The sequence below is a fragment of the Syngnathoides biaculeatus genome, chromosome 13 (assembly GCF_019802595.1).
Source record: "Syngnathoides biaculeatus isolate LvHL_M chromosome 13, ASM1980259v1, whole genome shotgun sequence".
Classification (NCBI taxonomy): domain Eukaryota; kingdom Metazoa; phylum Chordata; class Actinopteri; order Syngnathiformes; family Syngnathidae; genus Syngnathoides; species Syngnathoides biaculeatus.
In genome coordinates this window covers 2281663-2303566 of record NC_084652.1, presented here as the reverse complement: position 1 = coordinate 2303566, position 21904 = coordinate 2281663, and the positions used below count along the sequence as shown (strand labels likewise).

The 21904-nt window shown below is 43.2% G+C and overlaps 2 protein-coding genes across 11 annotated transcripts in view; one reads left to right on the top strand and one right to left on the bottom strand.

Annotated features, from left to right (window-relative positions):
• si:ch211-241e1.3 (laminin subunit alpha-3) overlaps window positions 1-7427 on the bottom strand; it is an 84636-nt gene extending 77209 nt beyond the window's left edge. For 4 of the 8 annotated variants that reach the window (XM_061838559.1, XM_061838562.1, XM_061838563.1 and 1 more), the window contains exons 1-2: window positions 6956-7427; window positions 5545-5697 (exon numbers count right to left, since the gene is read on the bottom strand). In XM_061838559.1, the coding sequence (XP_061694543.1) occupies window positions 5545-5697; window positions 6956-7213 (411 nt within the window). In that variant the 5' untranslated portion in view covers window positions 7214-7427. The remainder of the gene's footprint in view (window positions 1-5544; window positions 5698-6955) is intronic. The other 4 variants (XM_061838560.1, XM_061838564.1, XM_061838565.1 and 1 more) reach the window with 2 other exon arrangements.
• Window positions 7428-8288: 861 nt separating this feature from the next.
• On the top strand, window positions 8289-21408 carry vps4b (vacuolar protein sorting 4 homolog B). 3 transcript variants are annotated; one of them, XM_061838571.1, is made up of 13 exons: window positions 8289-8423; window positions 10540-10651; window positions 11500-11600; window positions 14330-14441; window positions 14530-14674; window positions 14769-14827; window positions 16167-16286; window positions 16374-16530; window positions 16635-16783; window positions 19567-19648; window positions 19719-19938; window positions 20061-20201; window positions 20296-21408. In XM_061838571.1, the coding sequence occupies exons 1-13, from the start codon at window positions 8403-8405 to the stop codon at window positions 20395-20397; spliced, it is 1521 nt and encodes a 506-aa protein (XP_061694555.1). In that variant the 5' UTR covers window positions 8289-8402; the 3' UTR covers window positions 20398-21408. The 3 variants fall into 3 exon arrangements, with proteins under 3 accessions (XP_061694555.1, XP_061694557.1, XP_061694556.1); XM_061838573.1 differs by lacking the exons at window positions 8289-8423; window positions 10540-10651; window positions 11500-11600 and adding an exon at window positions 12912-13159; XM_061838572.1 differs by lacking the exons at window positions 8289-8423; window positions 10540-10651; window positions 11500-11600 and adding an exon at window positions 13673-13798.
• The last annotated feature ends 496 nt before the right edge of the window (window positions 21409-21904 follow it).

Here is a 21904-nt window from a genome sequence, read left to right as displayed (position 1 = left end):
AATATGGAATAATACATAAACATAACACAATGGACATACCTCCAATGATTTAACGATCTACGGTGAAGAAAATATGTATTTCAACAACCTGCTATATTGCAAGTTCTCTCGCTTAGAAATCACAGAGGGGTCTCAAATTTGCATCGTTAAAAAATAATATATTGTGATTTCCGTTTTTTTTTTTTTTTTTTTAGATTATCTCTCTCACAGCGGACGTGCACTCACGGTGAAAATTTCAGACCCCTCCATGATTTCTAAGTGGGAGAACTTGCAATATAGTAGGTGCTCAAATACTTATTTTCTGTATCCCGTCAGTGTGGTGTAGCTTTACACCGGGTAATATTGTGGGTAATAATGGGTAATATTCCAATTCAAAGATCATGAATTTATTGTCATAAAAATGCCAATACTGTAAATGAATTGATAATCAACTGATCATCTGATGATTGACGATCAACTAAAAAATAATAATAATAATAATGGTAGCGCTATACAACACCAGCCCCGCAACCGAAAGGTCCTAAATTGTTCATACTTTGGTTATTAATTAAGTGAGCCGTTGCTGTGGCTCGATAAAGAGCCACACGTCATGAGATCAGATCGGCAGGAGCGACCGCCTTCCTGCCAAATAGTGAGTCCACATTTAGCAACAGCGCTTTGGCCCCTTTGTTAGTTATAAATGGTAGAAGCTCATGCTGACAGCTGGATTAGAGATTTATTACAATAAATAGCGATGATGCGTTGGCAGCGGCGACCGCTCGCTACATAGCGAGCCGATTCTTCAAGTGCCGTAAGCCATTTACAAGAGTTCATTAATCATTAAACAGCCAACAAGTGTGACCGGTAAGTTATTTATAAGCCCTGCAAAATGCTGTCCTGATTATAAGGCGGTAGGAAAGGCGCTAAAGTCCAACAGTCCTTCAACGGCAGCTTCACCTGCACCAGAACGAGCTCCGGCTCGTCGCAAGAACCGCAGACGGCACTAAAGCCCCGCTATGTTTGCCCCGCGTGCTCGGCTCACTCAGACAGATAAGCGCGGGCGTATGCAGGCCTCTTAAAATAAAGTCCCGAGAAAAATGGAGGGACTGGACGCCTGATATGGGACGTCCGTGTTTGCGGCAACGACGGATGCCGCTCGCGGATTGTTTCGCCGCGGCTGCGTAGGGTTCCCGGAAAAACAAGTGCGTATTTTGGTGTGGGCCGCGAAGGCGGGTGGGCTTCAGACAAATATTCGGCACAAGCAAGAGCAAGCAACTCTTACGTTAGAAAATTGTGACTCAAGCAAAAGCAACATGTAGTCCCTCAAATAATTACTCTACAGGAAGTGAAGAAACTACTCAACTACTGAGTACTGTTGAGTAACTTCCATTGTTGTTGTTGTTTTAATCAATAATACAGTCAGTCACATTTGAAAATGTAAGGGTGTGGTCAGTCATGCCCGCAGATATAACGTTACGGGTGTGGTCCACCAGTCATGCCCGCAGATATAAAGTTATAGGTATGGTCCACCAGTCATGCCCGCAGATATAAAGTTGCGGGCGTGTGCTCTGTTTGTAATTACGAGTGTACCCCTTTAAGAGCGGAGGGTGGCGGTGTCAGGTAAACAAGGAAGTAAAAGTAGGCTGAGCAGCAGCTCGTTGTGTTTCAATGTTAAAAAAAAAAAAAAAAAAAAAGATGTCAGGCTGTGGTTAACTGGGCTGGATCTGTTTTCGTGTGCGCCAAGTGCGCAATTGCGCAGTGGCGCAGCTTAGAGGGAACATTGGTCAAGACTACACAAAATAAGCGATGTCTTTCAATATCGATACATTTCTACTCCTAACAAATTTTACGCGCGTGACCGTTGACAGCTGGGATAGCCTCCAGCACTCCCCGCGACCCTTTGTGAGTATAAGCGGCTAAGAAAAATCCACGATGGATTTTTTTTTTTTTTTTGTGCTCGACTGTGCAGATTTGCGAGTGCGATGGCGCACGGGCGCATATGCGCCTGTCAAATCACGGTGACTGATAATATATTCCAACATTTACTAAGACACTAAGAAATGATCTTAAATTAACTTTTGCTGAATAGCCCAAGTTGAAACTGCAGTTCTTGTAGGCAGAAATGTGTACATTTTTAGGCATAGATAAATGACAATGCAATCGGCATACAGTAAGTGCATTACTATTTATTAGTGTACTCTGTTAGGTACACACATCAATGTGTTCTGGCCGTTTTCATTGGGAGCTGCGCACTGTTACTTCGGCCGATGTTCCTGCCGGGCTTCAGACGTATTCGTCACTTTAAAATCTTTTAAATGTCGGACAGCGGACGTAAGATGTACGGAAAAAGTTTGATCATACTTCTGCGTGTAGTAATCCCAGTCAAGTTTGCGCGGGCTTCACCTCTTTAGTTGTAGTGGCGGCTGAGGGAGCGCCACACCAGCAAAACACACTTTCGGAAATAGTTGTTTCTCAAATAACGTGTTGATTTACACTTGGTAGACCATCAAATCTTTTGTTTCAAAGGCTCAGCGGAAATGGCGTCTTTGGAAAAAAAAAAAAACAAAAGAAAAAAGGAAAGAAAAGCACACTTTGAACCTCAACGTACACATCAACGGCGCCGTTATCTAATTGATCTGCTGGCAGCGGTATAGAAAAGCCACCTGCACGGGCCTCGAAAGAAACCGCAGAACTCATTCAGACGCTTCTGGCCCACATATCAAATCACATACCGACTGTGTAAATTAGCCTTTACAATGTGTGTTTTCTTTCGTAGTGTCCACAAAGGCACCGTTGATTCGTATTCAGGAGTTATTTGACCTTAATATCGCAGCTGCTGCGATTTGACGGGCGCGTCAAATCACGCGCGTAAAATTTGTTACGAGTAGAAATACATAGATGTTGAAAAACGTCGCTTATTTTGTGTAGTCTTGACCGATGTTCCCTCTAAGCTGCGCCACTGCGCAATTGCGCACTTGTCTCGCACTCTCAGCGCACATGAAAAACGATCCAGCGCAGAGAACCACAGCCTGACGTCTTCCTGACTTCCTAGTGTACCCGACACCGCCCCCCCTCCGCTCTTAAAGGGGTACACTCATAATTACAAACAGAACACAGACCGGCAACTTTATATCTGCGGGCATGGCTGGTGGACCACACCAGTAGCTTTATATCTGCCGGCATGACTGACCATACCCGTACAATTTTCGAATGTGAGTGATTGATATTGTCATTATCGATTTGACGATAAAGATATAGAAGAATATGATCTCCGTCATGGCCGTGCTAACGTCAAATGACATTGGTGGACCAGGGCAAGCTAGGACTCGATACATGCTGTAAATGAGTTCATTTGATGCTTTTAAGTTCCCGACTGGTGGGGCAGCCAGGAGCAAAAAAACAAAGAAAATAATAATAATAATAATGCACTGAGGATCACGAAGTACTTACTGTACACTTTGCACATCCATCCCAATTCTTAATTTGCTGATATGAGCCCATTTTAGGGGCCGTTGCCTGTCTCGTACAAATGAGCGACTGTATACTCATATACTGCTGCCTTCACTACTTCAACAAGTGAGTGGTGAAATAGACACTAAAAGCATTTTTACTCAGGGAAGCAGTAATTCATACACTACGCTGTGTGTATGTGGCGCATGGATACGTCACCGAACACAAAAAGTCCCTCCTTGGTTCTTTAGTTTCACATGTGGATGAGCAGAGACTTCAGATGCCAAATTATGAGTATGCAAGCAAATAAAAACTCAATTTTACAATCCTCCTCTCCTTTAAAATGTATGACCAACGTCAAAATAGGATGTTGGGTTTTTTATTTTGGTGATTCATATACAGTGAATATTCGGTTCTCGAACGTCTCCGTTTTTAAACAAATCTGTTTTCAAACAAAAATTCACGAGATTTTTTTTTTTTTCCTTCTGTTTTCGAACAAAAATTGGTACTCGAACGCCCCCGACAAAATCTGGAACTCGCATAACACGCGTGGCCCGACCCGCTGACCCACGACGCGCTTTGTTATTGCGTATAACGCAGCCTCTGTACACAGAAGGGGTCCCGGTAGCTACATTTACTGACTGTTTTTTTCTTCCTACTGAGTACTATTAAACCCCAATCCTGGTTCCAAACAAGTGACACGGGATAAGTTCTTTGTGAAACGAAAAGAACTTCCAGGGGGCGAGTCACCCCCACCCAAGACATTTGATACAGTAGTCTTGTGAAATTTAATAATGCTCTGTTCCTTTAGCATTTCTGCATTTTTGTTTTGTTTCAAAAACTTTGTTAACTTGAGTTACGAGTTCGTGTTTTTGTATGTTACTTTGTGTAAAAATATTTTTTGTGCTTTTTTTTCCCCCTCATTATTGTTTGAAGTGATTCTGCACTTTTGTTAATAAAACAAAAAGTTTACAGGCTGGAAGCCGAGTCGCTACAGATACGGCAATGCACTCCCAGCCTAGCCTAGTCTACTACTAAAGCATACATTTTGAGCAAAAATTAAATCTATTTCTTAAATCATTTTATTATATAAAGTATTTAAACTATACATGTATTCCTACTATGCCGTTTATTATCGGGAAAAGCTTAAAAAATGCTTTAAAAAGCCAATTTTTTTTTTAGACTTGGAACGGATTATTTCTTTTTCCATTAATTCTAATGGGAAATATCGATTCGGTTTTTGAACAAATCACTTCTCGAAGTGCCTTCTGGGACGGATTACGGTGGAGAACAGAGGCTGTACCGTATTTGCAAAATTTGTTTAAAAATGGCTGCAAATAAAAAAATCCAACAAAGGAAGGCGAATAATTTTTATAGAAATGCTTGCAATAATTGACGCTGCTACGGCAAAATGTGTGTGTGTGTGTGTGTGTGTGTGCATGGGTGTATTTACAGTATGTGTTTGTGTGGCAGCGGTGCCGGTGAGGGCGAAACAAGTTGTCGGGTAGCTGGGTAGTCACAATCAGAGCGATCGCGCCACGCTCATAATAGCTCAGCGTAATACAACGTAACGCTCGGAAATACACGGGGGGCATTACCACATTAAACTCGCGTCGGCGCACATGTAGCCGTATTATATTTAGCTATGCGCGGGTCTCTGCTTAGCTTAAGCATGGAAACAGAAAAGCCAGCTCTCGTTGTGTGGCACCGTGAGTCAAAAACAGTCTTCAAATCCTTCGTATTCTTGATCCCGAGCGAGAGAATTCCTGTCTTTCCTCGCAGAGAAGTAAAATGGCAACTTTTACAGGTCGCAAGCCCGACTCCCGCCACGGGATCCGCAGGTCAAGACGGCAACATTTCTGCCAGTCGCGGGAGCGTGAACCCGAATCTTGGCACGCGTTCAAAAGCATTGCTCACATGATTTGCCACCGCCAGGGCCGACGACGACAAATACCACAAGCACGACACCCTCGGCCCGTGTGCCATAAAAACAGTGCGGATTAAATTCATTTTGCCAGCATGTTGAAACGCTGATGATCAAAGCAACGGGACGGTCGAAGCTGATCGAGATATTGCAAAATGACCAATCGGCGGAGAGACTGACGGTCATCTTACCTGACCGAAGTCCAGGGTGAGGTTGACCTCGTTGTAGCCGAGCCCCTTGGAGAGAGGCGGGCTCTGCCACCAGCGCTCCGTGCCGTCCACGGCGTGGCCCACCGGGTGGGCTTTGCTCGGGTCGCCGGCGTTGCAGTAGTCGCAGAACTGGCCCTGCGTGAGAGCGCATCTTTCGTCACCGCAAGAACTTCAAAAGGATTCTCGTGCTGCGATCGATCGTCAAGCTAAGACGGATGTTGGTCTTTGGCCCGCTTTCAGAAGAAGCACAGCCTCAACAATGGTGGGCGAGACAAACAGAACACAGTTCACCGCATTTGCGAAAATGGTCGCCTGGGGGGTGTTTCTCGACCGATTGTGGCCGCCGTCTACGAAGGAAAAACCTCCACTTGTATTTTTTGCGATACGGCGAACCCCCGTTCATCGCGCGGCACACGTTTCAGGCCCACGAGCAATTTTCGATGGTCCGCATTGAGGTCACGAGGTCGGGTGGAGTTGATCACGGCTGACTTTGGGCGAGCGGCTGGGTACTCCCTGTACTGGTCTTCAGTAAATCGTGAATGTTTTTTTTTTGGGGGGGGGGACGTGGGAGGAAGCAGGAATACCCGGAGAAAATCCAAGGAACAGGAAATCTCCACTCACAGAGGCTCAAGTCGCACGTGGAAGCTTTCAACTGTGGTCAGGACGTGCAGACCACTCGTCCGCTGTCCGAGGACCAATCTTAAAATCCGTCCATTTTCTGTAACACATCTCCTCATGCGGGTCCCGGGTGTGTTGGAACCTATCTTTGGGCCAGAGGCGGTGTACACCCTGGACTGGTCGCAGGCCAATCGCAGACAGCAGTCGCACTCACAATCACACCTAGGGGCAATTTAGTCGCCAATGAATGCATGTTTTGGGGATGTGGGAGGAAACCGGAGTGGCTGGAGAAAAACCCACGCAGGCACAAGGAGAACATGCAAACTCCACAAAGGCGGGACCGGGATTTGAACCCCGGTCCTCAGGACTGTGAGGCCCACTATGGAACGCACAAAATTAATTGCAGCCAGAGTTCAAATGAGTCACGGAATTCTACTTGAAGTTCATTGCAGCATTTTTTTTTTTATTTTTTTTTTACATTTAGGCGATGAATCCGAAAGAAATGAGCAACAACAACAAAAGCGGATCAAAATTATGTATTACGTATGAGATTCGGTTTCAGTTTTAAGGGAAAGAACCGGACTCCTATAGAAATGCTGCCGTTGTGAAATGCTTCATTGTGGCACTGCTCCGGTTATTATTCCCAAAAGTGATATGGAGCCCTTTCCACTTGTACTGCTCAAGGCTGTTTCCTTCAACAAACAATGCAGTGGAACTCCCAAGGACTTCTGGGATTACAAAACTTGTGTACGAACAGGAAACATTCCGAACTTACCCGAATATTTTGCGTGAGGTGTCCGGCCGTCGGCCCCCCGACGAGTTTACAGTACAAATCATCTCTCGGTCTCCCGGACTCATCCTCCCCGCAGGTTGCTGTGGCGGAAATCCTCGATCCGTGAGCCAGGTTGAAGTACGGAGGACTCAGACTAAAACCGGCGAGTCCACCGAACGCTTCTTGCGCGCGCGAGCACCTGCAAAGACTAATGGAGACGAAAAGTGCGAGGAGGTGAACTCCCGTCGTCCCTCTCCCCATGTTCCACACTGCACGTCCCGACTGCGCGCTTCCTCATCTCCTGAGGCGCGTCGTCGTGGTTCGGGTGGGCTGCGCCATTGACGCGCTCAGATACTCGCCCGAGTCCAGCCTGTCACGTGACCACCCGCCGCAGGTGGAAACGTTCCGAGACACGCGACGCGCGTGCTGCAAGTTTGCTCCCGGGTTCCGAACAAGCGGGTACTGGGGACTGGTTCTGTAGTGTAGCGGAAAGTACTTAAGACCAGTAGTTAAGTACAAGTACAGATACTTGGACTAAAAAAAAAAAAAAAAAAAAGGAGGAGGGGAGGGGGGTCTTTATTTAACTCATGCACTGAGGTAAAACTTAAAAATGTAAAAATATCTTGGGGTAATCAAATCAAAATATTGTTTTACTGACAATGACATACAATGCCCCGTTTTGATATCTTGACACAATATTAACTAAAAAAAATGTTAAGTAACAAAAGTCGCAAATCGTTCGCTCTGTCGTTCATTCCCACCTCTACCATTTGTATATTAATTTTATACTAAATTGACTATTTTATTCCTCAATCATTTTGGTCGAATTCCAAACTTCACAGGAAAAATAAACATTACACAATAATTAGATTATGTGCCAAAATGGACTACAAAAGTACATTTGTGAGTGTCTTCCACTTTGTGTTTAAATAATTGCAATTTTTGTGCAATTTTGAGACCCAAATCGTTTTGTTTTGTTTTGTTTTTGTGTTTTTTGTTTTTTTTTTTTGGTTTTTGGGCGAAGCAATTGAGAAAGGTCACTCGCACTGACAAAAACTATAGAACTGTGGCTCCCTCTAGTGTTACTTAGGTGTATAGCACGCTTTATGAATTTATTTAATTACTTTTTTTTTAGGGGCGTAACTCGCCCAAGTTTCAGCTGTCAAAGTGAAACGAAACTGACTGAGTTTCACAGTGGGATGAGTGCTGTTTTTTATTTTATTTTTTTTTTCCTAAATAGCGAATATGAAGTAATAATAAGTCGGCGTTCGTGTTTGTATGGCGGGCTCGGAATTTTGTTTTGGGACTCGCACGACAACGACTTGCCTGTGACTCACTGGACCGGATCGTTGCGTGTGCGGCACGTCTGTGTCACACGCGTCGCCAACCAGGAAACAAACGTTCTGTGCGATTTGGGATTTGCTGCTTTTGGGTCCGACTGGACTTCGGCATGGAGCCCACCAATCTGCAGGTAGGGCGAACTTGCCATCTTTGTTGTCGTTTCATTGTCATTGTAAATAACAAAAAAATTGACAATTTTTGCCCAAATCGAATCAAATCATATTCCTGTCAGCTTGTGTACGATCACGCCGTCACGACGAGGTATTAAACAAGTCTTCTATTCATTATTAAACCGATTTAAAAAAAAAAAAAAAATCAGACTACGGCTTCATCTTTTGACAAAAAAAAAAAAAAAAAAAAACCATCACGATTGCAACTAATTTGTTGCCCTACCCAAATTGATTGAACGATTGAGCACGGTCGCTATGTCAGGGAAATCCAGACTGCCCCTGAACACAGCCACTTCTTCTGAAGTCCGAAAGCCTTCCCGGCCCCGAGTCCAACCAGGTTCCCCCGAACCTCTTCCGGGGTCTCTGAGCCCTTCTGCATCACTAACTTGGCCTCCTCCACTTGGTCCAGGATCGTCTCCCTGACCCGGACTGGGCAAGCCACCCTTTTCTAAAATGCAATAAAACTCAATGAATTATTGGTAACGATTCATTAATTGCAGGGAATGATTATCATCAATTCTTTAATTCCGCATTTGGCTTGATTTTACCTGCACTCTTTCACTGATGACATTTTGGATCGTGAGCTCAGAACTTTCATTCTACAAACTTCAACTTTTCCTGTTGCTAAAGGTTTAATTTTTTTTTTTTGCCCACGTGGCCCAGACTTCTTGAGGCTTGTTTCCAAACATTTTGGCAAATTCCAGCATATTCATCTTGCAAATATGTTTTGCGCATTTTCTAGTGACGTCAGTCAGGCAGATGATTGACTGGTCTTTGCAAGTTTTTGCTGGTGCTACTAAGAGTTTTTATTAAGGGTTTTTCTTTGCAGTTCTCTCAAGCTTTATGTAATGAAGCGCTGCAGTTTTCCATGATTTCCTCGACTGACGTTTTCAACATTTTACCCCTGCGCTTTCTTTCCGTTTCAGGACTTTCCAAAGGGTTCTGCTGGTGCAGTATTTGCTAAGACCAATGTTTGTGAACTTCTCTCAGCTCAGCAATTGTTTGTTTTTCACCCATAGAGAGCTCTCTTTCATCTTGGTTACACTCTAAATGGCAAAATACAAATACGTCGGCAGTTATTTATTGTTTCGATGATAAATGGACGCAACAACACGGCTATCGGTCACATGTTCCAAAAATTTTCAACACGTGAAAAATTGATGGCGTCAAGCGAAAGGTGCCACCCTCCCTAAATATTTAAATAATCCCATTTATGTCCACTGATTATAAAAATCAAATGTAAATACCTGAAAATGACAGCTAAACTGTTGCACTTTCGTTGCATATTCATATTTTGATGTCACGCCCAAATATTTTTGAGATATAGCAAGAAAAAAACTGCTCCAAAGCTCATCTTTTGGAGGGAAGTGTAGTGGGCCAATGAAATACAATGAATACTCGTTTCTCGAAAATCTCCGTTCTCGAACAAATCAATTTTCGAATGAAAATTTTGAAATTTTTTTTTTTTGCTTCTGTTTTCGAACAAAAATCGGTACTCGATTAGGTAGGCTGGGGGCGGAGTCGCTACAGACACGGCAATGCACTCCCAGCCTAGCCTACTCTACTACTAAAGCATACATTTTAACCCAAAAATAAATATATTTCTGAATTTATTTTATTATATAAAGTATTTAAACTATACATGCATTTCTACTATGCTGTTTCTTATCAGGAAAAGCTTTAAAAAATGCTTTTAAAAGCTCCTTTTTTTTAGGCTTGGAACGCATCATTTTGTTTTCCATTAACTGTAATGGAAAATATCAATTTGGTTTCTGAACAAATTACTTCTCAAACCGCCTTCTGGAACGGGTTGTGGTCGAGAACCGAGGTTGTACTGCACTATAAAAAGTAGTAGTCAAAGTACTGCCCCTTTTGCAGTAGATTCCACTACCAGCTGACACTTTCAGGGATGTAGCAATTTACCAACATGTTCATATTGGAAAACTGGTACATCTATAACATTGCATTAATGGGCATTTTTCTCCTGGTGTGGAGCTCAGTATGCAAACCAACGATGAAGGACTAACGGATGTTGAGTGTGTCGCTTGTGAAGCAACCGCCATGGTTGTCTTTCAGAAGGCCATCGCAGTGGCGCGGAAGGCCTCGCAGGAGGACCAGGCGGGGAACTACGAAGACGCCATTCGCTCCTACAAACACGCCGTCAAGTACTTTCTCCACATTTTAAATCGTGAGTCACTCCAGCAGGTACCGCATTTTATCCGCTGACCTTAACTATGTTGCTTCAGTAAAAGTTGAATATGAATCAAAATGATCCACCAATTCCTTAGTTCCAGACATGTTTCTGCCCGAGGCCTAAGAGTGGCTCATTTGAATTTCTCGAACTGATCTCCGCCGACTTTTCCGCTCTCGAGCCAGCGCTGTCAAGTTAACAAACACGTCTGCTCTCGCAAGTGGGTTTTCCACGCGGAGGACCACCAATCGGAGGAAAGGGTGCGGTCTTAACCAAATATAGACAAAGCAGATACAAAACTGGGTCAAACACAAGTAACTTTCGGAGGGGGCTTTTCCGGACACGAGTGTGACAAAAACAGATTTTTTTTATTTTTTTTTTTTACATGAAACTGAAACTTTTATTCTAAGTTTGTTAGAAAGCTGCTGTATGGATGTATAAAATGGCAAAATATGATCCCTTTAAGAGTCACTGATGGTGTAGGGGTACACACGCCTGCTTTTGGTTCCGGGCAGCGTGGGATCGATTCCCGCTCAGTGATGGTGTCGATATCTGCCCTGCGACTGACTGGCGACCAGTTCAGGGTGCAGTCCGCCTTTCGCCCGAAGCTAGCTGGGATAGGCTCCAGCTTTCCCGCAACCATTGTGAGGATAAGCAGCTTGGATAATAACATGACGTGATAAGGTAACTTTTTGGTGGCGGCACGTCAGCCCCACACTTCTGAGGTTCCGGGTCCATCGCAAATCTCGGACTGCGGCCTTCCTGTGTGGCGATTGCATGTTTGACTCGTCTAATTTATTTACAAAGAATGTAATGAACATAATTTCTTTCTTTCTCTCTGCCAGGTGAACCCCAAGGTAAAGATGGCAATCAGAAAATCAGGGACAAATGTAAGGAGTATCTGGACAGAGTGGAAAAGCTACAAGAGTACCTAGACTATAAAGAGGTTGTTGATCCATCATGATTTTGCTCGTGCAAATGCAGACATAACTACGTATGTACCCGTATGCTATAAACGGGCTCCTATAGAACCGTCCTGTGGTTTCGAGGTTACAAAAGGCATGCGATGAATTAGTTTGAGCGGCGGCATAAGATAGAGTGTCACATGACACAAGAACCCAAGCTAAATTACCATGTGACATACGGCGTTTTGCAGTGAAAGTTCATCCATCCATCCATCCATTTTCTGAGCTGCTTATCCTTACGAGGGTCACGGGAGATCTGGCGCCTATCCCAGCTGTCATCGGGGTACACCCTGAACTGGTCGCCAGGCAATCACAGGGCAGATAGAAACAAACAACCATCCGGACTCGCACTCTCACCTTGGGGCAATTTAGAGTCTCCAATAAATGCATGTTTTGGGGATGTGGGAGGAAACCGGAGTGCCCGGAGAAAACCCACACAGGCACGGGGGGAACATGCAAAGTCCACACTGTCGAAACTGGGATTTGAACCCCGGTCCTCAGAACTGTGAGGCCAACGCTCATCCGTTGCAACGTACACGATGCCCTAAGTGCACACGCGTACACAAATTTTTATTTTTGTTTTTTTAATCACAGCGAGGCGAGTTGAGCTGAAATATGTGAGGACAATATTGACTGATGAAACGCCACGTTTTTAATCAAACCTTCAAATCCAGGCTCCCCACAATCAATAGTCCTCTTTGGTCAGGGAAAAATAGACTGATTTTTAATTGCCATTTGTAACCGTTAACCTATTGTTTTTCTGCGGGGCGGCGGTCCAGAAATTGGTGCTATAACATTGACATATATTGTACGCACACCTGGTAAGTAAGTAGAATTATACTTCAGTCAAGAGTTCAACTGCAGTTTTTTTTTCACGTTGTTGTGTCATCAGCGGCATTTGGGAAAAAAAAATGTTAAACAGTACAAAACAAACTTTTTCAAATGTATGGGATAAAAGTAAAAAGTTGGGAGACATCGAATACCATACGAATACAAAACGACTTATAACACAGCTACAAAGTACTTGTAATTACTGTACTGACAAAGAACGGTATGTTCTCCCAATACTCACTGTTTTTCCATTGATCGTTTTATATTTATGACCTTCACTGTTTATCATACATAAATTTACAGTAGTTTGATTAACATACATTTTGCATTTTGGAGCAGCGTTAGTTTAACATTTAAAATGTCCCTTTACTGCCCAAACTGTTCATAACAAGGTTATAAAACTTTTGGTTGCCATTTTTTGTGTTGTTTTGTTAAACAAGTCAAGTGACGTGCTGGAGCGGATGTTGCGTAGTGACGTCACTGCATTCCCTGTGCGCAACTCGACGCTTTTCAATGCGGAAGTTCCCTTCTCGAAACAACTCGGGGGCAATTTCAGTAACGAAAACAAGCCAAAGAGCCACTCTAGTTGCATATCGACGATTTTAGTTTTTAGTGGAGTTCTAAACGCAGACTGTGTAAAAGATCTCTCTTGTCGTTTCGGCTACCGGACAAGTGATCAGCCCTCATGGCTACCAACAATAATTTGCAGGTAAGTGGACGCATAAACATGAAGATGGCGAAAGGATCCGTGAAAAACCTAAATAGAATCCTCGACAACACTGAACAAACATGTGGGGTGGAGGGTTTCTGTCCCCCGTGGTTGATATTTGAAAAGACTCGCTCCGTATTTGGCCGACTGTCGATAGAAACAACGACATTTTAGCCGCTAATTAGCCACTTTAGCCGTTGCTAACGTTTCTATTATCTCGGGAAATTCGTCCTCAAGACAGCCCAAAGTGTCCGTCAAAAATTCAATGAAACCCTACAAATAACGTCCAAAAACAATATATTTGACTGTTTTATCCGACTGTGTTATTATCGTGAGCTTTGGTTGACAGCGCGGCTAACGAGGCTAGCATGCTAGCAGTTTTGGCCTGTGCGTTGACTCCATCTTAGGTTACATACGAACATTGTTGGAATTCTATTAGAAAATAGCTGTTACGTTTAAAGACAGCTTTACGGTCTTATTTTATAGACAAACGGAAGCCAATAGGAAGCGCAGTCGTCGTCAGGTGCGGGCACTCCTACCTTGATGTCGTCACACGGAACCATTCAGCGTCCCTGTTCGTGCGTTGCACAAGCTGGGACGCGAAACCCAACAATTGAAGTGTCTCCTGGAATAGTGTTTGTGGGTGATTTGCTGAAATCCAAACGATCTTCGAAGATGTCGCGTTTCATCGTGTTAACATCTAAACATTTCTACAAACGTTTGAGATGACAACACAGTCAGTGCAGTCAAAGTACCCGATCTTTGAGAGGAAGAATGCTCTCAGGGGGCACCTTTACGCTCACAAAATACAGAAAAGAACAGTGATATTTGAAAAAAACAGGCAAACTCCGAGCTCCGTTGCAGTTAACAAAACATTTTGTGTTACAATCACGGAGTCTGGAGATCAGCCAAAATCGTGATTGACCACACGCGTTAAGATTTGCCATCGTATCCACCCGTCCATTGAATTTGGTCTTGGCTATTTTCTCAGCAGTTTGGCAAGGAAAAATGTTCCTTTTACATCTCGCACAGCATTATCAGAGACATTCGACGATCAGGCCTTTGTTTACTTTGGTTGTCAGGGGGGGAATGTAATGATTTTGCCCAATTTGTCGACGTCTGTGTGCCCTATTAAAAATTCCAGACCCACTTCTCTGTTTTTATTAATAGAAAGCCATCGATCTTGCCAGCAAGGCGGCTCAAGAGGATAAAGCTCAGAACTATGAGGAGGCTCTCCGAATGTATCAGGCTGCTGTACAGTATTTCATCCACGTGGTCAAATGTAAGCCATAAATCACCAAACTTGTTGAGCTTGCACATGTGACAAAGTTGAGAAAAGTTACGCTCTCTTCCTACCGGACTCTTTCCAGATGAAGCCCAAGGGGAAAAAGCTAAACAGAGCATCCGTGCGAAATGTGCTGAATATTTGGACCGGGCAGAGAAGTTGAAGGATTATCTCAAGAAAAAGGAGAAAGCTCCGCCTGCTAAGCCTGTCAGAGAGTCTGATGACAAAGGGTGCGTTTGTGGGTGGGGCGCTGATGTCCGAGCCCATTCAGTGCATGTTAAGATCTTCAGTCTGTTATTTCTCGTTTGTTTTTTTTGCGCTCAGGAATGACAGCGATGACGGCGATGATCCCGAAAGGAAGAAGATGCAAAATCAACTCTCAGGTTAGCTATTTTGCGTAATAGCGCCGTAGCACTGGACTGCATCAACTAAGGGGGTGGATTTGTTTTTAATCTTGGCTGCCTGAGCTTGAGCGGAACCAACGCGGTTGAACACAATCTGATCTGTGATGCTTGTTCACTTCTATTTTTTTTGTCCTTGTAAGAAATGGTGTAGGGAATAATTCATTCCACGATTGATCTCTTCCCATCATTAACATTATTTTAAGTCGCATTTTAACATTCTTAAATGCAATGCACCTAGACCGAGGTGTTACACACTTAGAAAAGAGGAACAGGTTTGCAAAAAGCTACTTTTAGTTACCGAGTGATGTTTTACGGGTCTAACAAATGTCGTGTAGTGGATGAAAAGTTTAACCCTCTATCAATTCCAATTAGTGCCTAATAGTGCTTAAAAGGCACAAGTGATGGATAATAAATGTCTTAAAAGACTATTAAGTACGACGAACTCAGCAAACGTGACACACAATCCTATCCATTTTTCTGTTGGCGCTGGACAGTTATGAAAGTTAAAAGGTGAAATTGTAGGTTAGAGCGAGACACACATTGAAAACCAAGAAAAGGAGAAAGAGATTATCGAGTGGGCAAATTGACTAAATATCCTCGGGGTAGTCTACTTGGGGTCCTGATAGACTTTTTTGTAATCTCTAAATTTTGGATTCTTTTACATGGCTTATTTGGGTAATATTAATTGTGTTGCCAGTAATGTACAAAGGATCCAGTACTATGTTGCGAGAGTCAGAAGCATCTTTGATGCTCTTTTTTTGATGTCTTCCTAGTTTGTTGATACCTTGTGTGACCCCAGAAACCCCCTTTTTGAAAGTTTTGTTTGGCTTTTAAAACCCATTCGTGGGCAGCGTCCCATTTTTGGGACATCATTGTTTTCACGCATTATATCCTTCAGTATATCCAAATATTTAAAGTGTTTTAATCTGAAGCCATAATTTGGTATCAGGAGAGGATAACTCATCGGTCAAAGTTAGCAGTTAGATTTTTGGGACGAGATTCTAAATGAGTAAAGTTATCAAAAAACGTAACCCTGGACGAAAAAGAAGTGTTATTTCCATCATTGTGGCCTTTTAAGAGACTTTTATCTCAATAGCGAAAAAAATTGCCACCGTACACATGAATGTATTAGGGTATAATTTGATTGAATTCCAAATGATACGACTTTTGGTGTTTTCAATTTTGATGATTGTACTGTTTCTAAAAGTTTGTTTTTTGCTTATTCGAAGCGGCTTTTTGGCTGGTTCCGGTCAGCGAGTGTGTATGTCTTTCAAGCATATCAGTGACGTGAGAGCATTTTTATTTTTATTTAAATCAGGTGCAATTGTTATGGAGAAGCCAAACATCAAGTGGGATGACGTTGCCGGTTTAGAAGGAGCCAAGGAGGCCCTGAAAGAAGCTGTGATTCTCCCGATCAAATTTCCTCACCTTTTTACTGGTACAGTATACGATTTAGTGTTCAGACCAGGTCTGGCGTGTTCCTAATCTCCAATTTAGCTCCAATGACTGCTTTGGTGATTTCAAGGAAAGAGAACACCATGGAGGGGGATCCTGCTCTTTGGACCTCCGGGTACAGGAAAGTCTTACTTGGCAAAGGCAGTCGCCACAGAGGCAAACAACTCGACTTTCCTGTCCGTCTCCTCTTCTGACCTTGTATCCAAATGGTTGGGTGAAAGCGAAAAGTAAGCTTTGCAATTCGCAAGGCACTAAGGCCAGAATGAAATACGACGGTAAGAACAAACCTGCGCACGATCACGTCACGGACGCGCTCTCTCTTGCTATCCAGATTAGTTAAGAACCTGTTCGCCCTCGCGAGGGAACACAAGCCTTCCATCATCTTCATTGACGAGATCGACTCCCTCTGCGGCTCCAGAAGCGAGAACGAGAGCGAGGCGGCGCGCCGTATCAAGACAGAGTTCCTGGTGCAGATGCAAGGTCGGTCTGATGAGGTTCAACCTATGGCGGATGACATCTCGAGCACTTATTTTAATTGGCTTCCAATCTATTCCGGCAAAGGTTTTACTAAATGATAATCTTGACGTACGTTTCTAGTTTATGCTGTTTCCGTGATCCCATGAACTTCCTTGTGAGGGGAAAAAGCTTTTATTTTGTGTCACGGTATATGCACAGGATCAGATTTTGTCAAATGAAACTGCATTTTCTAGAAGGAGAGGAAGGAAAAGATTCTTTCACATTCAATTCGCCACATGTATTCATAACAATTAGGACAATATTTTAACTTTAAACCCAAAAAGTATCCTACAAATTGGAACTAATATGAGGGGAAAAAATGATTTTCTGTTTGGATTTAGCAAGCACTCGATGGGATAAAAATGAGTTTATATACCTAATTGTCTAAAAACAATTCAGTATTATGAACTTTTAAGGCAGGGGTGTCAAACTCATTTTTATCGCGGGCCACATTGTTGTTACGGTTTCTCTCAGAGGGCCGTTATGCTTGAAACCATGAAAATCTATACATGAATAAATATAATAAATTTACACATTAAATGTATCACCTTGTTTCGGAATCAGAAATCAAGGGTAATGTTTTTTTTTTCAACTATTGTTGATGTTTGGTAACACAAAAATGCTTGCAATATCTCAATGGCACCATTTCTGATATGACAATTTTGAAATTTTGGTACAGATTTCAACAAAAATCATGAAATAGATACACATGATTTGCCTTCGCGGGCCACATAGTATCATGTGGCGGGCCGCATCTGGCCTGCGATTTAAGGCTTAGCATTAGAAATGCAAAAAAGGAAACCGGTAAGTCCGAAAGAAGCCCCTGAGCAGGGCACATCTGCAGCGATGACGATCGGCTGTCAATAAAAGTTTGTGTGTGTGTTGTCGTGTTTAACAACTGACATCTGCTCAGTATTTTCACAACGATAAATGCATTCTCGGATCTTTTTATACAAACATAGATACAAAAGCTAATGGAAAGTAAGTATAACGCTCTCCTTTGGTTGAGGGAACAATGCGGCACCATGGAAACGCAAGCCGTGCGCGTAACTCATTCCACATTCGGCCTCCATTTCGAGCTCAAACCAAACACTTGGTCTGTCATTGGAAATTCTGTCCATAAGCTTATCTTTGTGGAAAACATAAAAAAAAAAAAAAATAATCACACTGATGTAGCTGTTCCTTTCCGAGATAAGCGTGTGAAAATGCAAATGTGAGGAAAAAAAAGCTGTCAAAAGTACAAGTTTTTGACCGGGCTATAATGATCGTTTATTATGTAGTATAAACGCTGTAAATAGTTGTCCTTGAAAACTGTACAATGTGCGCATAAATGCATGGTGAGTATTCAGTATCGACTTGCGTGAGGGCGTCAAATGTTTTTTTTTTTGAGACTGATGATCATTTAAATGCACGACCAAAACAGTGTCACCCACACGTTTTATTGCTGATTAATTTCAAAATACCAAAGTATCCGATTTGGACGATTGGAGACATTAGCAAGTAGACAAACATTTTATTCCCTTTTTTTTTTTTTTTTTTTTTCATTTCTAGTTGAGGTTTTGGTTTGCTGTAGAATCGCCTCCAGAATGCAAACAATGGATTGCTAACTGAATCACATGGGGCAGAAGGAATGCTGCTGGGGCGCTATAAATAGACGCGATGTTATGAGGATTACACCTGATGCCATTTTGTGCCTCGTCCAAACACGCAAAAACATTTAGAAGGGAGGGATTTCCCCGAGAGCTCGGGTCGCTACCGGGATGTCGCATGACTTTCAAGTCACGTGTGCAAAATTGAATCATTAAATTATTGGTTTTTTTTTTTTTTAATGTTTACACGGTGAATCAGCTGGAAAGGTGTTGGCCTCACAATTCTGAGGACCCGGGTTCGATCCCGGCCCCGCCTGTGTGGAGTTTGCATGTTCTCCCCGTCCCCGCGTGGTTTTCCTCCCACATCCCAAAAACACGCAAGATTAATTGGAGGCTCTAAATTGCCCGTAGGTGTGATTTTGAGTGCGGCTGTTTGTCTCTCTGTACCCTGCGGTTGGATGGCAACCAGTTCAGGGTGGACCCTGCCTCCTGCCGGTTGACAGCTGGGATTGTCGCCCTCGTGAGGATAAGTGGCTGGTTTCTTTCGGCTTATCCCTTTCGGGGTCACCACAGCGTGTCATCTCAGATGAACGCACATGTATGTTTGGCACAATTTTTACGCCGGATGCCCTTCCTGACGCAACCCTTCTCAGGGAGTGGAGGCCCCAGTGGGATATGAACCCACAACCCCTGGTTTACCAAACCCGCGCTCGCTCTAACCACTGAGCTACGGGGCCTCCACCTGGATGGATGAATGGATATTTTGTCAAGTTGTGGCTTATTCAACGAAAAGCACCGATTTCTGCCACTTAACTATCTATTTTTTATTATTATTATTATTGGGGAGGCACGGTGGATCAGGCGGAAAGCGTTGGCCTCACAGTTCTGAGGTCCCGGGTTCGATCCCGGACTCACCTATGTGGAGTTTGCATGTTCTCCCCGTGCCTGCATGCCCCTCGGTGTGATTGTGAGCGCGGCTGTTTGTCTCTATGTGCCCTGCAATTGGCTGGCAACCAGTTCAGGGTGCGCCCCGCCTCCTGCCTGTCGACAGCCGGGATAGGCTCCAGCACTCCCCGCGACCCTCGTGAGGACAAGCAGCAAAGAAAATGAATGGATGGATGTTTACACGGCAATGTTTTCCACGTACTCTTATTGCAGGTGTTGGAAATGACAACGAAGGAGTGCTTGTACTCGGGGCAACAAACATTCCATGGACCCTCGACTCTGCCATCAGAAGAAGGTACTGACGAATACTTGGCGCAAGTTGCGTCTTGCGCACACTCACCCGTTTTTCAATCCAACCACGTCAGATTTGAGAAGCGGATCTACATTCCGCTGCCAGAAGAACACGCTCGCTCCTTCATGTTCAAGCTCCACCTGGGCTCCACCCCGAACAGTCTCACCGACTCGGACTTCGTCACACTTGGCAAGAAAACCGACGGCTACTCGGGGGCCGATATCAGTATCATCGTCAGAGACGCGCTCATGCAGCCTGTCAGGAAGGTCCAAGCGGCAACCCACTTCAAAAGGGTACATTCTAATTTTTTTTTTTTTTTTTTTAAATCATCATTTCATTGTTTGAGACGTGATTCAGCATTTCCGCCCGACTTAGTTATTATTACATTGTGTTTGACTGGATTGTGGTTTCAAAGGTGAACGGACCATCGAGATCGGATCCCCAAATTATCGTCCACGACCTTTTGACTCCTTGCTCGCCCGGCGATCCCCAAGCAGTAGAGATGACATGGATGGACGTCCCTGGAGAGAAGCTTCTGGAACCTGTCGTTAGCATGGTGAGGCGTCTTCAAGACCCTCTTGTGTTTTCAATTTAATTTTTACGTTTTTGTCACGATGAAATCACGTATTCGATGAATTTGGTCTTTGCAGTCTGACATGCTGAGGTCCCTGTCCAACACCAAGCCGACCGTCAACGAGCAGGACCTCGGGAAACTGAAGAAATTCACAGAGGACTTTGGACAAGAAGGCTAGTTTCCATTCTGTGATGCAGACCCAACCCGAGGCAAAATAATTGCAATGTTCTATTTACTGTTGATTTCTTCTTCCGGTTTCATCTTAAACATTCACAAGCTAATCGCTGTCTCCCTCTTGACAGCCAGAGAACCACAGAAACGCCATAGAAAGTCATTTGATTCGGCACACAATCCTCTCTAAAGACTAAAAGATTTCATTTAAGACTTCATAAATTTAAGGGATTAAGGGATTTACTTGTAAAGGGGTTAACGTGAAAATACCCAGACTAACCAGTTGGACGAAGCTTATATGCACTCACTTCTTGTCGTTGACCAATAAACTCCCTGTCCTCTCTGTATTGTATAAATAAGAAGCATTTTATGTCATACGGCGTTTTGTGGTATCGTATATCGGCTCTGGGAAGCGAAGCGGCGTCGGATTTCTTGTGTTCATAATCTCCGTGTGGTAGATTTAGTTCAGGCATTTAGGACTTCTTGAGACACTAGAGATGAGAGCTCCGTACAAGCCCAGGTTAGGATTTTCTCCTTTTGTATGCATTCAGTGGATCAGCGAAGGTGCCAGACAAACATTTTGAAACATCTTTTTGTCATTCAGTTTCTTTTTTTTTTTTTTTTTTTTTTTAAATCACACCCCACTGGACATATGTTTTTTATATACATACATATATATATATAGGAACTGATGCTCTGTATTAACCGCTACTAAAAAAAAGCCTTATATAAGATAATTTTTTTTGTTAAATTTGACATAAGCGGAAGTCGGAGGCTTCTTTGTACATTCGAGCAAAGAGAGAAACATCAATTAAACGTGACGCTGTGCATCCTGTGCCTTCAAGAGAAGCTGTTTATTTTTATATGGGCTTGTCTCAATTTATCATAGTGCTTCACTATGTATAATGCACATTTCCTGGACCCTCTTATACGGAATGTAAACTCTACTTTTTTTTTTTTTTTCTTTTTTGTGTGCGTTTTGATGGGGAAATTGCTGTAAAATATACTATACAAACAAAACCATTTGTCTCTTGAAGAGCTCAACTTTTACGTGTTGTACTTTATTTTTTTCGGTTTCTGAAATGTAAATAAAATATAAAAATACGTCAAAGATTACGTTTATCGTTAAATATTTATTCTAACTACAGTGCTGTGTACGTTTTTTCTATTCAGAGAATACCCCCACTTGCCGCTAGGGTGCGTGCTTTTGTCACGTATCTGAAAAAAAATACACATCTCGCGGTATGACGATTGGTTGAAGGTTGGCCGCCATCTTGGTGCTCCCAAAATGTGTGGAGGACATGGTTTACAGGTTGGATTATGGCGGGGTTTTTCTCTAAATTTGGCATATAGAATTAAAACTGGTTGCGTGAGCTTGACATTTTTTCAGTTGTGGTAACATGAAGGATTTTTAATTTGAGTTTTTAAGCCAAAAAAGTGCAAAGGAAAGACATATATAATAACACCTTGACTACCAACAAACCTTGCATCTTGAGCCCGATTTCATGACATGT

Coding starts and splice junctions, on each gene's coding strand:
- vps4b (XM_061838571.1), top strand. CDS start 8,403: ATGGAGCCCACCAATCTGCAG. Junction 10,652..11,499: donor CTTTCTCCACATTTTAAATC/GTGAGTCACTCC, acceptor TCTCTCTGCCAG/GTGAACCCCAAGGTAAAGAT. Junction 14,675..14,768: donor AGAGAGTCTGATGACAAAGG/GTGCGTTTGTGG, acceptor TTTTGCGCTCAG/GAATGACAGCGATGACGGCG.